We start from the raw sequence: 14983 nt of genomic DNA, 5'->3' as shown, positions 1-14983 counted from the left end.
AAATTCGTCGAAAAAAAAAGCCAAAAAAATCTGGTAGAATTCATAAAAATACATCAAATATGGGTTTCGAGGTAGATTCACAGCCTTACATAGACTTAATCCAGTCTAGAACCAAAAATCTGAGGAAAATTTCGGTAAAACTAAATCAAATTAATTTTGATGAAGATTTTGAACCCTTTCGACCCTTCAGTTTCAAAATTTATGTGTTTAGTTAATGAAAAATGCTCTTAATCATGTAAAGGCTATTGCGATTGCCAAATTTAAAGTAAAAATTTGATAGGTCGATTTTTAACGTTTTCGAGCACTTTCTGAAAGTAACATTTTTATTCAATTGGACATAACTTTTGATCTAATGAATCGAATTTAATAAATGACCCATCAAAATTTAAGTCTATCTTTCTTCTTTCCAATGAAATAAGAATGGTTCTTTTAAATTTTTTAGATTCTGAGAAAATTAGTTTCAAAGAGAGAAACTTTTTTGTGGCACACCCGGTAGAAAAACCAATGCACTCAAAATTAAATATCTTTTTCTGTCAAAGGGTTGGTTGGAAATAGACAAAAATGTTGTGAAAATCTCTCGATGGGTCAAAATTTTCTCCTGTAAAGGATCCTTTGGGACGAAATGGAGTATTTACAAGCTCTTATTTGATTTGGTTGGTTAACCAGAAATAAAATAATTTTGTTACTTTTTCTAAAGAAAGCGTCATTTTTATTACTTCAAATGACCAATTTTATAAAAATTCCATCTCATCTGGATCCTTTTTCGATACTTGCTTTGACAATCCTCGTAACTTTTCGGACTCTTCAAGGCAATTTGATATCATGATAATAACACATCCCTGTGTCAGAAACACGGTGGGAACCCCACTTCACCGGAAATTTCATCCCCGGTGGGAAAAAGGCTACTGCTCATCCTCTAACGAAAAGGGTTTCTTATAGGAAGTAAAGAGCTCTTCGATAGATAGATTCTACACCAGTCTTAACAGGCCATAGGAGATCTAATCATCGAATGAACGAAAAGGGTTTCTTATAGGAAGTATATCTATAGAGGTCTGCGATTCAGGGGAAATACCATACAATTTCAGCCCCACTGGAAATTCGACTTTGCTTTCATCCCTATTAAAAAATTGAAAAAATTGCACTCCAAAACCATCTCTAATGGGTTTTTTTGACCTCAAAACAAAATAATTTATATCCCCTATGGGATTTCAATAGAAATTGTCGTCCCAACTGTGGATAGAAGTTCCACCGGGGATGTGAGACAGAGATGTATTCATTGAGTTTCAAGCCCAAAGGGCTAGAGGCGAGACTCCTGGATGGGAAATGAAACCACTGGATTGAAACTAAAATCTATCGCTAGATTTCAAAAAATGTTGTCCTCCAAAACAAAGGAACCGCTAGATACAATCCGTCGTCATGATTACGACGCGTTCTATGCGCGTTTTGGATGGGAAATAAGTGGCTTCAATTTCTCTTGCCTGAAAAGGGTTGTTAAAGTTTTGCCTCTACTCTAGCCCTTCGGGCTTGAAACTCGATGGGTGTATTAACCGAGCCTGTATGATCCATATTTTGTCAAGACCATCAGAAATTCTAGAGGAATGCACGTTCATAATTTACTGAAAGATCATGAAAAACTTCCGTCATATATGGGTATTACTTAAAGGAGCTAATATTGTGAGGAGAAAAAAATAGTAAAAAATTCAAACTTTGTGAGAACTTATGTTGACGCATAACGCAATATCTTTTTTACCTAAAAATGAGTGTGCTGATTTCAAAAATTACAAAGAAGGTTTTGACGAGTACTTATCGGAACACTATATGGAAAAGGCAACTATTGCTTTAACGGGAAATATTCCCCGAACGGGAAGGTGGAAAACTTCCCGAAATGGCTATACTTTCCACAAATCGGAAAACTTGTACCTCTTGTAAAGGAAGAAAAATGAATAATATTCACCAGGTAGTTAAGAAATTCACCGTGTAATCGCTTCTTAATTCTACTTTCCACATTCCCAATTAAAAAATTCCCTATTTGGAAACTTTTTCTCGATCGGGAAACAAAAATCTGCTTTGTTTACGACAAGTGATACTTTTATGGACCTACCTAGTTATGCATTTAACACATATATAATTGATATCTACGTGAGCGTGACCATTAAACAATCATTCAGAACACAAACAGTGACGATCTATTAAAATTAGTCGTTTGTTTCTTATAAAAAAAAACGTTTAAAAACCAAAATTTCATGCTCTTGAAATATTCTTTCATATTCAAGACTTTGGGAGAAAAAAAACATCTATCTCATCAAAAAATTGAGTAATTTGGCTAAGAACATTGATGTATGCTTATCAATAGTGATTCTTATAGATAAACATGTGTTTTTTGAGCCAACAAAATTTTTTTGAAAAAATCTACTTGAGCCATCTTTATTTACCTAAGATGGTACCCTACTTTCATGCAAAAAATCAGAAAAAGTTAATGATTCAATTTCAAAAAATCCGTTCTTTAGCCGTTTTTTGGCCCAAATTTGCCCCCAAATTTTTTTTTTGAAAGTCAGGCTCCGTCACATTCGAGGGTTTATAGTTATGCATCTTTGTGCAAAAAATCATAAAGAATCAAAGAGGCAATCTCGAGAAAAGCTAATACCTAGGTAATTGATAATGTGCTTATAAATAAATATCGAATTTGGTCAGTTTTTCTATAAAAACACGCCAAGCAACCAAAATTTTATGTCTAAACACACACATTCTTCAAAAGTAAGCCCTCATGGGCAAAAAAAACATCTATCTCATAAATAAATTGAGTAATTTAACTAAGAACATTGATGTATGCTTATTAATAGTGATTCTTATAGATAAAACATGCGTTTTTGAGCCAAAAAATTTTTTTGAAAAAATCTGCTTGAGCCATCTTTTATCTATTACCCTACTTTCATGCAAAAAATCTGAAAAAGTTAACGGATTCAATTTTTCACAAAGTCCAAAAACCCGTTTTTTAGCCGTTTTTTGGCCCAAATTTGCCCCAAAGTTTTTTTTTCGAAAATCGGGCTCCGTCACATTCGAGTTACACATCTTTGTGCAAAAAATCAGAAAAAACTAATGAGCCAATCACGAGGAAAGCTAATAACGAACGAAAGAACGAACGAACGAACGAACGAACGAACGAACGAACGAACGAACGAACGAACGAACGAACCGAACGAACCGAACGAACGAAAACGAACGAAAACGAACGAACGAACGAACGAACGAACGAACGAACGAACGAACGAACGAACGAACGAACGAACGAACGAACGAACGAACGAACGAACGAACGAACGAACGAACGAACGAACGAACGAACGAACGAACGAACGAACGAACGGACAAAGGTTAATTTATAGGACCTCCACCCCACCGGGGTAGGTCCAAAAATTATATTTCCCGTTCGGGAACGATGAAAAGTGCTTGACCAAAACGGGAAACAGACAAGTGATGAAATTTTCAATCTTGAAACAGTTTCCTTTTCGGGTCATTTTCACCTTCCCGTTCGGGAAATATTTCCCGTTAAGGCAATAGTTGCCTTTTTCATGTAGTGGTACCAACTGTTTTAGCGAGTCAGCAAAATATTTAAATCTAACGAGAAACTAATGTCGGCGAATTTTATTAAAATATTTATTGATAATTTTAAAAGAACATGAGCTTCTTGACAATTTACATAATTATAAATAAATTACATTCAAAATTTCATAAAAATTTGCTATTTCATAATAATTTAGCTCGAGGGAGTAGAAAAAAATGTGCAGGAAGTATACAAATACAGCAAATAGTAAAAGTTTATGAAAATTACTCATAGCATAGTGGGGTTTTTATAACTCGAACGGCAAAGGGAGAATCGTTCGAATAAAGGGAGACGTTTTGCTGTCTCATTTGGTAAAAACAAATTTGAATTTTACAGGAGGTATTAGAATTGGTGAAAGTGAAAGTGAAAGTCAAAAGGATGGATTTTTTAGATTTTAACAATTCGACCGATCAACTTTTTTTACATTGACAAGTTTCTATGATTAGAATACCAAGAAGAAACAAAAAATCTTCCTATTCTTTGAGAATTCGAGGCTTAAAGGCTTTAATATTATAACAAGGGCTTGTACTTTTACGGTGTGACAGGATTGGCCCTTTTTCTAGTACGGTATTACAGAATTTGACGATAAAAGAGACGGGAAAACGGTATTCTAAAATCAGACGGGGACGGTGATTAGCCTAGCCAGAATCTTCCCACAAACCAAATTTTTTCTTTATCGCGATAAAAAAGCGGTTTTCGTCTAACATGCTATGATTAGCCTTTTCAGCATTCCGGTATTTTAACCTCTACAAACCGGCGTAACAATGTTATTATTTTTCAAATTTCGGGATTCCAGGATTCAGCCAAAATTTTGACGGGAAAACATTATTTCGAGCCCCTACAATAACCCAGGGGAGCCTTTAGAGGTTCACGTTATACTATATAGATATATTAAAAACAAATGAAAAGTTTTGTTTACAACTTCGACAAATCATTCTTTAAAAAATTAAGAAAACCCAAATCGCTATTAGCAACGCCACTTTTTCCATATTTTTTGAACAATTTCCATAAATCTCCAACCATTAAGTTTTTCTCTTTGATCAATTTGAGTACCGTGCTAAACACATTGTGAAAATCCTTCTCTTTAAAACAATAAAACTCGAGCGATTTCAAATCAGCATCTGAAGCAGCCATGATTTGAAGAATACTTTTGATGCCTTTGTTACCTAGAGTATAAAAAAAGAAAATAAAACGATAAATAAGAGCAGTGAGGGTACATTTGCTTCATATAGGAGGAGACGGAGAGAGGTCATGGCACACCCCTATCTCAGTGCCCCGGTGGAGCTTTTCCCCATAGTGGAGTTGAAATGTTTTCCATTGAATTTCAGATTGTGATGTCATAGCACGATGTAGAAATTACAAGGTTAAAGTCATTGGTAAATATTTGGGTACATAATGAAGTATTCGGCTTTAGGATCAAATATTGTTAAAAATTATTCCGTTTACAATTTTCAATCAACTTTTGGAATATCCTTTTGACAGCCCCTGAAATGCCGAAAAAGTTGAGTTGCTTAATAATGTAGCTGAACTTACCACCGAATGCGCCACACCCCCAGTGCCCAGAATCAACAATTTCTCCAGCAACCATTGAAAAAGCACAATACGCTTTGTTAAGTTCACGTTTGAGAAATACATCACGAAGTTGTCTCCCTTCATCACCAGGCCCCCATAACGCATCCATAGCTAAAATTTGACGTTTCGTCCAATCACGACCATCTTCAACAAAAGGTCCTGTGTATTTTACTGAGAATCCGTAACCTTCGAAACTAGCATAACGTTTTGCTCCTTGGATGAGTATGGCTTCAGTTTGCTTTAATCTTTCATTGAAAAGGACGATAGGGCATGATTCGGGTGATGTGCCCAAGATTATTTCTTCCTGTGTACCAGTTGTACCAAATCCAACATTGGCATTTGCAAAATCCATCTCAACATGGCTTCCATGATCACCGATGCTACCAGTCAAATGAGAATTCACAGTAATGATACGCTTTTCAGAACATTCCCATATAGGTTCAGGACTTTCATTGAAATCTAAGTTTTTCCTACTATATGTTATTGTTTGTGATTTCAATTGTTCAATAGGCGTGTTACATATATCTTTGAAATAGTTGAAAAGTGACTTCATGTACAAAATGGTTGGTTTTTGTAAGGTGGTATGCCAATAACGAAATGTGATTGGTCCGGTTGGTGAGACATCGCCGCAGAAATGTCCCTCGTAACTCTATCAATGGAAAGAAAATTTCAAAATTCATGGAATGAATGTTTTAGGTGCCTAATAAACGCCCTTATTTTGTGGTACTTAGAGGTATAATCATGGCTTGGCAGCAGGTTTTAGGTGCCCCCTAAGAATTCAGGTGACCTCTAAGATTTAGGTAACCCCTGGTTGCCAAATATTTTAGGTGACCCCTAAGCCAATGACACGTCGTCAAGTTTTTTCGAAAATCCTTCTCAAACAATGAAACAAATACAACAGTTAGTTTAGCTTTTTGCAAAATAGAATAAATGCCCTAAGAAATAAGAGATAAGCTACCTTAAAGGTAGAAATTTTGCCGGGAATTTCATTTGGCGGATGGCCGAAAAAGTTTTTTCAGAGGGAATTTAATTTTGGGGTTAACTTGAAAAATTAAATTTGGCGGGAATTTAATTTGGTGGATGAAGGAAATTTTAGTCCAAAAACGCCATTAAAAAAGGAAATACCTGTTGTAAAGCCTGAAATAGCACACATTTGGGGGGGGGGGAAATAAATAGAGCAATTTAAATTTGGCGGGAATTTAATTTGGCGGATGACGGAAAAAATTAAATTTGGCGGATTTTGACCAAATCCGCCAAATCAAGCTCCCACCAAAATTTCTTCTCTTAAGGTAAGTACTGAAGGTTCATGCCAGATTATCAAGGTTTTGTAAGTCAGGGTGCAAATCCCTTGCCAGACAGATTTTTTATCTAAGTAAATGCAACAGGATTAAAAATTTTTTACAGATACCAAATTTTCAGTTTTAGACAGAAGACATTCCATAGTGGAGTTTATGATGAAAGAAAAACAAGTTCAGAAAAAAATCATCAAACATAGAATCTAGCCCCCAGGTCCATCTGAAAAAATTAAGGTGACCCCTAACATGATTAGTCCCCTCTAGCCACAGGCTAAAATCAGGTACCAATTGCCGCTTGTATAATTTCCTATCCCTGGCGATTACCCACCCCCTTTATTAAAGATTTGAAAATTTTCAACCCCTCCCTTTATTACAGCCCCCGTTTACTTTAGGCGTACAAACTTTCGCGAGCAGAAACTTTCGCGAGGACAAAAAATCGCGAAATTCACGACATTTACTTTCGCGAATCTAACAAAAAAATATTTTTCGCGAGCATAAACTTTCGCGAATCAAGACATAAAATTGAGAATTTTCGCATGAAAAATGGCTTAAGGTATTTGTACACCTTTTTTCCGATTTTTTGTCTAAAAAATTTTTTTCAGTCAAAGTGGAAAAAAAGTTACTGGATTTCATTTTGGTAAAATTGCGATCGTAAAATCTTTTTTTGATCCAGAGTTATAACCATTTAAATTTCAAAACAAAGTTCGTCTTATGATGGATTATTTTCGGAAACAACAAAGACAAAAGAGAGAATTCAGCTGATGTTTATTCTCACCTCTATTGAATGGTAATATTTTTGACAAATTTCACTGGTTACTCAAATAAACAGCAATCATCTCGTTAAAAATTTCAAATTGATGTAGAATAAAACGAAATTTTACCACACCATACTACTTTTAACGAAGTTAAAGTCACCCATAGCATTTAGATATCGACTTCATTCTTTTTTTATGAGATTCCCAAAAGATCAAACTTAAAAAGTGTCTTAGGATTTTATTTCTAACCGACTTGTTTTTCCTCAAGTTACAGATAACTGAAAAAATCACATTTAAATTTACTTTTTTATCGATATTTTTACAGAATTTAGGATTTAAAGAGTTAAAGTCAATTCCAAAAAAAATCCCAAGACACTTTTTTAGTTCAATCTATTGGGAACATAGTATCGAAATTATTTTTTCAAAATTCAAAAGCTATGGGTGACTTTAGCTTCTTTGAAGTAGGTAAGGTTAAAATTCTTAAGATTTCAATTATATCCTGCTCAGTCTTTTAAATTCAGCTGAAACTTTTACCATTAGAAAGAGAATATTATTGGCTTTCAGAAAATATATGCTTTTGATATATAAAAATTTGTTGTTCTAAAGATATGATCAATTAAAGAGAATGTGTCAAGAAAGGTGAACACATACCTTAAAGGTAAAGTACTTAAAGTACTTCTTGGATTGGCTTGAAACGTTTGTCCTTTGACTTATTAGTCTTTTAGCAGGCTAAAAAGTGCCATAAAAGTTACATTTTATTCAAAGTTTGAAATTTTACAGATTTTCTATTTTGTCAAGGATTTTTCGCGAGCATAAACTTTCGCGAATGGCTCTTCCTAGAATTTTTAAAGACATTTACTTTCGCGAAAAGGGCCAAAATTCGCGAAAATCGCGAAAGTTTCTGCCCGCGAAAGTTTCTACGCCTAAAGTATTCGTCACGTGAGAGTACCATTGACCTCAAGTAGAATCCCCTCCAATTTTGACCAGGGATGGAGGGGATGATAGGTTAATTTGGCAGTTATATAAGGAAAGTTTAATGTAATCAAGTGACTTACATATTTCAACTTCTCGCAAGGAAGAAAGGTACAGAAGAACATGTGAGAAACCAAACAAGCAACTTGTAATCTATTGAAACTAATTTCTTGATTTGTTGTCTGCTCGAGGATTTTTAATTCTCCATCTGGAAAAAGGTCTTCAAGTTGCAATGCAATATCACAGATCTTTGGAATGATCTCTTCAATAAAACCTTTCTCCTAAAGAAAAAACGAATAATTTCTAATTCCCCATCAGAAAAATTGCCGCCGTCTAGTTTATGCTCGACGAACGTCCAAACCTAATAACGAGAAGTAAGGTCTTTCTACAATCTTTCCACGATTCAAAAATTTGCAAAATGACAATGAATATTCAAAAGCAAAACCAAACGGAGGATGGGTAAATGTTTCTCTGGGTCAATAAAAGGATAACTTAACCTTAATATAATAAATTTTGGTAAAAGGTCCAACTCGTTAATGGAATTAATTATTGCGAGTTAAGAGCGATAAATAGTTTTGGCGAATAACCCGTTCTTTTATAAGGACTTAAGCCGAAAAGCAGGTGGAACACTTAAGGGTGTTTTCATGAAAAATATAGATGAAAATACAAAAGAATTAAATATTTCCTGAGAATTGTTATATAAAAGTTACAGAGAATAATTTTTTTTGAACAAATAATCTAGTAATTCGGCGAAATTGTAGTTGTAGACTCTGGTTGTTCTTTTAGAACAATATTATTGGTAATAGATAATGTTTATTAATTTCATCAAAACAAGGATACACGTTTTTTTATATAAGAAAAAACTATATAAGAACATAAGGCTTCGATTGTCAAAATGTTAAAGAGCATTTTAAGGCTTTGTGGACTCTAAAACACCCGATTTCTTAGGAAAATTGGCAAAATCATTCATAAAATGGTGAAATTAATAATTATTATTTTTAGGCTTGAAACTCAAAAAGTTAAGAACATCCGAAAACTTCAAAAATTTTGGATGCTCTTATAAAAAAACGATGTTCATAACAAACCTCCTGAGAGATCACGGTTGCAAGTGTTTTCAAGTCCTTTTGGTCTGGAATGTCTCTGGAAGATGAACCACTGGTTGCTGCATATTGAGGCCCATATAACTTTGTTTTATTCAAATATTTCAATATGAGCTCCTTTAAATCTTTTAACGTCGGATTCTCTTTTAATATTGTCAACGATTCTTTAAGGCTAGGCCAGTAATTAACATCATAAGCTGTGTAAGAATTCCAATGGTTTGTTTGGATGGGAACTGACATCTTTATATCTATCAGCCTTTTAAAGTAAAAGATTTTAAAATGTTGCCAAAGTTATCTTTTGTTGACAAAGAAAAAGTTGGAATTCATGGAAAAACAAAAGAATTTCTCAAAAAATTTCAAGAAATCTGATAATAATACATCCAGGATTATTCTTCCTGAGATGTTTGTGCTTTCAGATTTTAATTCTTTTTGTGGTGCACCTGATATAAAAACATGTATTCACATTTCATTTTTCAATTGATATCTTGAAAAAAATTCAGTAGAACTAATAACGTAGTCGTCTAAGAAAACAGCTATTTTTTTTTACAATCTTCCTTACAATCTAGTTTTTATATTTATAAAAAGTAGATTGCTGGCGTGTGGAAAGGAATTTCGGCATGACTGATCCTTTTGTTTCGATGATAACATCAAAGCGGGAATTAATTTTCTTCTCGTTTCTTTCTTTCCTTTTTCTTTCTTATAAGTTCACGCATTCCCTCACCACTATCAAAGCGTGGTTAGCTCAAGCGGTTAGATAGTCTGTCTCATATGCATGGGGCTCTGAGTTCGATTCCAATGGATGTCCAATTTTTCAATTCTTCAATTTTATTTTTTTAAGTCTCCTTCTTTTATAATGAAGGTCAATCAAACAAGTAAGCATATATTACCTCCACTCTGTCTAAGGTTTAGATAAGCTATGATAGCATCACTTAATAAGAACTTTTTTAAGTTTTTTTTTTTTCAATCTTTTTTTTACCACAAGCGATTATTCAAGGCTGAGATATAGAAGAACAGGTATAGGCGTTTGCGCCTGTGTTTGCTGACTGACAGTTTCAGTTTCACTTTCAGCCAGCGAGTGAGAGCGAGCGATTCTTTGTAAGAGAATTGTCAAATAACTTCTCTCAGAATCATTGAGCTTCTCGTTTTATACTTTAAAGGCAGAATAATAATTGATATCCAGGTCAAAATGTTTGGCACTTGATCCAATCGTTTGCTTATCTTTCTTGCGTGGTTGTTATTTGAATTTCAGTATTCAATGCTTATAAAATACGGTTGTTATAAGAGTATTAAACTCCGCACTAGGAGGGAACAGATCATGGATTCGAATTAAACACGTAATTACGTGCAATTAACATTACATAACACGTCGATATCCCTTCACTCTAATGAAAATGTTATACTGTGCAAAATTAATGTGATGAGAGAATCACAAAAAAGTGACGAATTGAAAAAATTGGACATCCATTGGAATCGAACTCGAAGCCCCATGCATAGGAGACAGACGATCTAACCGCTTGAGCTAACCACGCTTTGAAAATAGCGAGAGAAAGCGTGAACTGATAAGAAAGAAAAAGAAAAGAAAGAATCGAGGAGAAAAATAATTCCCGCTTTGATGTTATTATCGAAACAAAAGGATCAGTCATGCCGAAATTCCTTTCCACACGTCAGCAATCTACTTTTTATAAATATAAAAACTAGATTGTAAGGAAGATTGTAAAAAAAATAGCTGTTTTCTTAGACGACTACGTTTAATGTAAATAGAGATTAAAAAGACGTTGGTCGCAAACAACAAAATTTTAATTTAGGTAACCTCCGTCCACAGAATGTTCAACAAACAATAAAGAGCCGCTTTAATTTTTTTTCTTTTTTCATAAAGTGTGATTGATCATGGATCAGCCCAGTCAGATGTACAAAATACGTTAATTCAAAACACAAAAATTCAGAAAAACTTTAAAAAAAACTCCAGTTAGCGGTTAGTATCAAAACAATGATAAGAATAATTTAATGCATAATTATCAAACTGTACTGAGTACTAAGTGTGCACAAATTCTTTTTTTACTATTAAATAAAGTTTTGATGCTTGAGTTTTTAATACACCTTTCCCGTAATTCGTAAAACTAATGCGCACGCATTATTTTGATCCTCTCCACCGTTTGGGATCTGGAGGTAAACAAACCCGTTTTTGACTGCGTTTCCTTAGGGAAAGTTGGTTTTTTTAGCTTTTCTGAAGTTCTGTCAAACAAAATCCCCTCAAATTTTAGTATGTTCAATCTATTCATGATATCATACCACCCTGAAAATATTTTACCAAAAGAAGATCACTATCAAAAGTTGGAAGCTGAAAAAACCGACCTTCCCTAACGCTTCATTCGCAGGCAAAAACGCGTTCATTTACCTCCCTACAGTTTTATACACAACGGTGGAGCACACATTTTCCCGGGCCATTTCTTAGAAGTTTGAATTACGGGAAAGGTGTATTATCCCCACCATAACATTCTTGTAAGGGCAACCTTGATTACTGTACCGGAGACCAAGGTTGAATAGACCTTTTTTTAAAGAGGCAGCCATGTTGAATGATTATGTACTCCAGTATAAAAACAATGATACAGACATGCATAATTTTTAAAATATGCATGAAACAGTAATTATGCATGGCTGTATCATTGTTTTTATGCTGGAGTACATAATTATTCAACAGGGCTGCCTCTTTAATTAAAAAAGGTCTATTCCAACTCTGGCTTTCCACCTTTTGCCTAAACTAAACACTGTCTGGAGTGTCTGACTGTTCTCTCTGCTGCTCTGGCTCTGGCTAGACTCTGACCTGCTGACTCTGCTATAAACTAAAAGAGACAAAATATAAGAAATATATAAGAGTAATATAATATATATAACTGATAAAAAGTCAAAATTTAATACCTATTTTTTTAGTATTAAACTTACTGTACTTAAGATTCTATAGTATACGCTTTATAGAGCTAACTATTAGGCGATTTTATATGCATATAATTATGTTTAAGTAAGCTAAAAACACATGGACCAAAATTACTTTTATAGAAAAACCACCACACACTTTTAATAAAAAATTGTAAACAAATCGCCATTTTAATGACGACATGATGATGTAATGTTTTACTCTTATATGCTAGGGAGGTAACTCTGATTCAGGCTATCAACAGGTTTTTATCTCCCTAAGAATTATAGTCGTATACCTATCAGAATAGACGGTAAATCAAACATGGCGGCAATGTTTACAGGAAAAACGTGTTTTTAGAATTGAAATTTTATGAAATTTGTCGTTCTTTTTTGTCTATTTTTATCAAATTTGTCGTTCTTTTTGTCTATTTTTAGTAATGCAGTAATTTTTAGAAAGATCCCCTCAGGTTTAAATCTTATTTATCTAGGATTCATTCAGTTAGTCTGAGGTAATAGACCTTTTTTCAAAGAGGACGTCCTGTTGAATAATTATGTAGTCCAGCCATAAAAACAATGATAGAGCCATGCATAATTACTGTATCATGCATATTGTAATAAATATGCATGGTTTTATCATTGTTTTTCAATATAAAAGGGGTTGCGCGCGTTTCAGAACTCTTCCGTCCCTCCACTCTGTTTGCATAGCAAAGACATGCGAGAGGCGAGAGTGACAACGAGAGTGACAAAAACAAGCCGTAAATGTCATGTTTATAAGTTGCAAAGCGATCCAGAGTCTCCTCGATTATTGCAAGTTGCAAACAAAAAATTTAATGACAAACAAACGCCGTATATTAAAGTAAGATGAAAACACTAAAGACTCTCAGGGGATCTTGAATTTAAAAAGAGTTGTCGCAATCGCAATAAACAGACTGTACCCTTATAATCATAAAAGTTGGTGAGTCCAGTCAAAACACAGATTTGATCTGTAGCGTCGTGCTTCACCTTACACCTTTACTTTACAAAATGGAGAAAATTTTACAATAAACCAAGAAAAATGTCAAAATTTCTGAGAGATGGATTTTTTTTGGCATATATACTATCATGTGTAGCTAAAAATACTGAAAAAAGGAAGAAAAGTATAGTACAGACCTTTTCCTATTCGCAATGTCATGTTGAATGAATAAAAAACTCAAGCATACTTCAGTATCAAACAATGAGATGATAATATTTAGAATCCACTTTAACTAATTATACATTATTGAGTTATTGTTTTAATGTTAGAGTTTTTAATTGTTCAATATGAAATCGTAAATAGCAAAAGGTCTATTTCCAAAATTTATTTATTGTTCTACAGGAAGGCCTTCCAAAGAATAAGGGTCAGTCCTGGTCAGCAAGTCAGTATATAATAAAATCAAATCTCAGAAGGTCAAGATTTTAAAAATTTGTGACATTTTGAAGCACCAGACTTTTTCCTCTTTATTGATAATGATTTGTGTCATTTCCATTGTGATATTTTGAATTCATCAAGTTTTGGGATGAATTTACAAATACATTAATTTTGCAAATTCAATATCATTATTTTTTCTATTTTGGAAAAATAGGGTCGGTCAGGCCTGTAGAACAACAAATTAATTTGGTCTCACAATTTCATTTTTCCAAAAGAATACAAAAAAAGGAAAATTCATGACACAAGTATTAAAGCACATTTTAAATGCATGCGAAGGAAAGTTCATAATTCACGACAAAAGTTTACCAAGTTTTAAAAGCACGTTGAAAGAAATCTTCATATTCATGACAAAAGTGTTCGATATTTTAAGCGCACGTTGAAGAAAATCTCCAAATTCATAACAAAAATATTACAAATTTTAAACACATGCGAAGAAAAAGTTTACAATTCACGCAGATTCACGACAATTAAGTTTTCCACATTTCAAATGCATGTGAAGGAAAAGTTAATAGTTCACGACAAAAGTTTTCCCCATTTTAATTGCATGCGAAGGAAAACTTAATAGTTCACGACAAAAGTTTTCTACGTTGAAGAAACTCTCCAAATTCCAGTCTGGGAAATCCTCTCAATTGCATGCTTATGTTCCGAGGGCGTAAGCGCGCAATTGCATGGTTATAATTTACGCCCGCTTCCGCCCCGGTTGAAATTGCTTAGGGATTTCAAGGGGTTCAGAATGCTCTAATTCGGCGAAGGCATGGTTTAACGGGCAATCCATTTTTACGGAATCTTCTTCTACGATAAATTTTGAGTAAAACTGCCCTAGGCTTTTGAAATTCAACAGAGCTTTCAAAAGGAATTGCGTGTCAGAATAATAAAGGGTGCAATTGCACGCTTACCGCTTATCGCCCGTTTCAGAACAATTTCGATAAGCGTGTAATTACACGCTTAAAAATTCTGCCATTTTGATAACCGTGCAATTGCGCGCTTACGGCCTCGGAACATAAGCGTGCAATTGAGAGGATTTCCCAGACTGAATTCATGGCAAAAGTATTCCACATTTTGAACGCATGCATAGGAAAGTCCATAATTCACACAAATTATTCCACATTTTAAACGCATGCGAAGGAAAAGTTAATAGTTCACAACAAAAGTTTTCCCCACTTTAATCGCATGCGAAGGAAAAGTTAATAGTTCACGACAAAAGTTTTCCCCATTTTAAATGCATGCAAAGGAAAAGTTAATAGTTCATGACAAAATTTTTCCCCATTTTAATCGCATATGCAAAGGAAAAGTTAATGGTTCACAACAAAAGTTTTCCCCATTTTAAA

General features: G+C 34.0%; 1 protein-coding gene across 1 annotated transcript; it reads right to left on the bottom strand.

Annotated features, from left to right (window-relative positions):
• Positions 1–3960: 3960 nt before the first annotated feature.
• LOC136804367 (poly(ADP-ribose) glycohydrolase-like) lies at positions 3961–9591 on the bottom strand. Its single transcript, XM_067061079.1, has 4 exons — positions 9281–9591; positions 8279–8476; positions 5135–5822; positions 3961–4767 (listed from the first exon to the last, which is right to left on the bottom strand). The coding sequence occupies exons 1-4, from the start codon at positions 9533–9535 to the stop codon at positions 4517–4519; spliced, it is 1392 nt and encodes a 463-aa protein (XP_066917180.1). The 5' UTR covers positions 9536–9591; the 3' UTR covers positions 3961–4516.
• Between the last annotated feature and the right edge of the window lie 5392 nt (positions 9592–14983).

Source organism: Clytia hemisphaerica, unplaced genomic scaffold (assembly GCF_902728285.1).
Source record: "Clytia hemisphaerica strain Z4C2 unplaced genomic scaffold, Clytia hemisphaerica genome assembly, whole genome shotgun sequence".
NCBI lineage: Eukaryota > Metazoa > Cnidaria > Hydrozoa > Leptothecata > Clytiidae > Clytia > Clytia hemisphaerica.
Note: the sequence above shows the minus strand (reverse complement) of the source record. Positions and strands in the feature narration are given on the sequence as shown.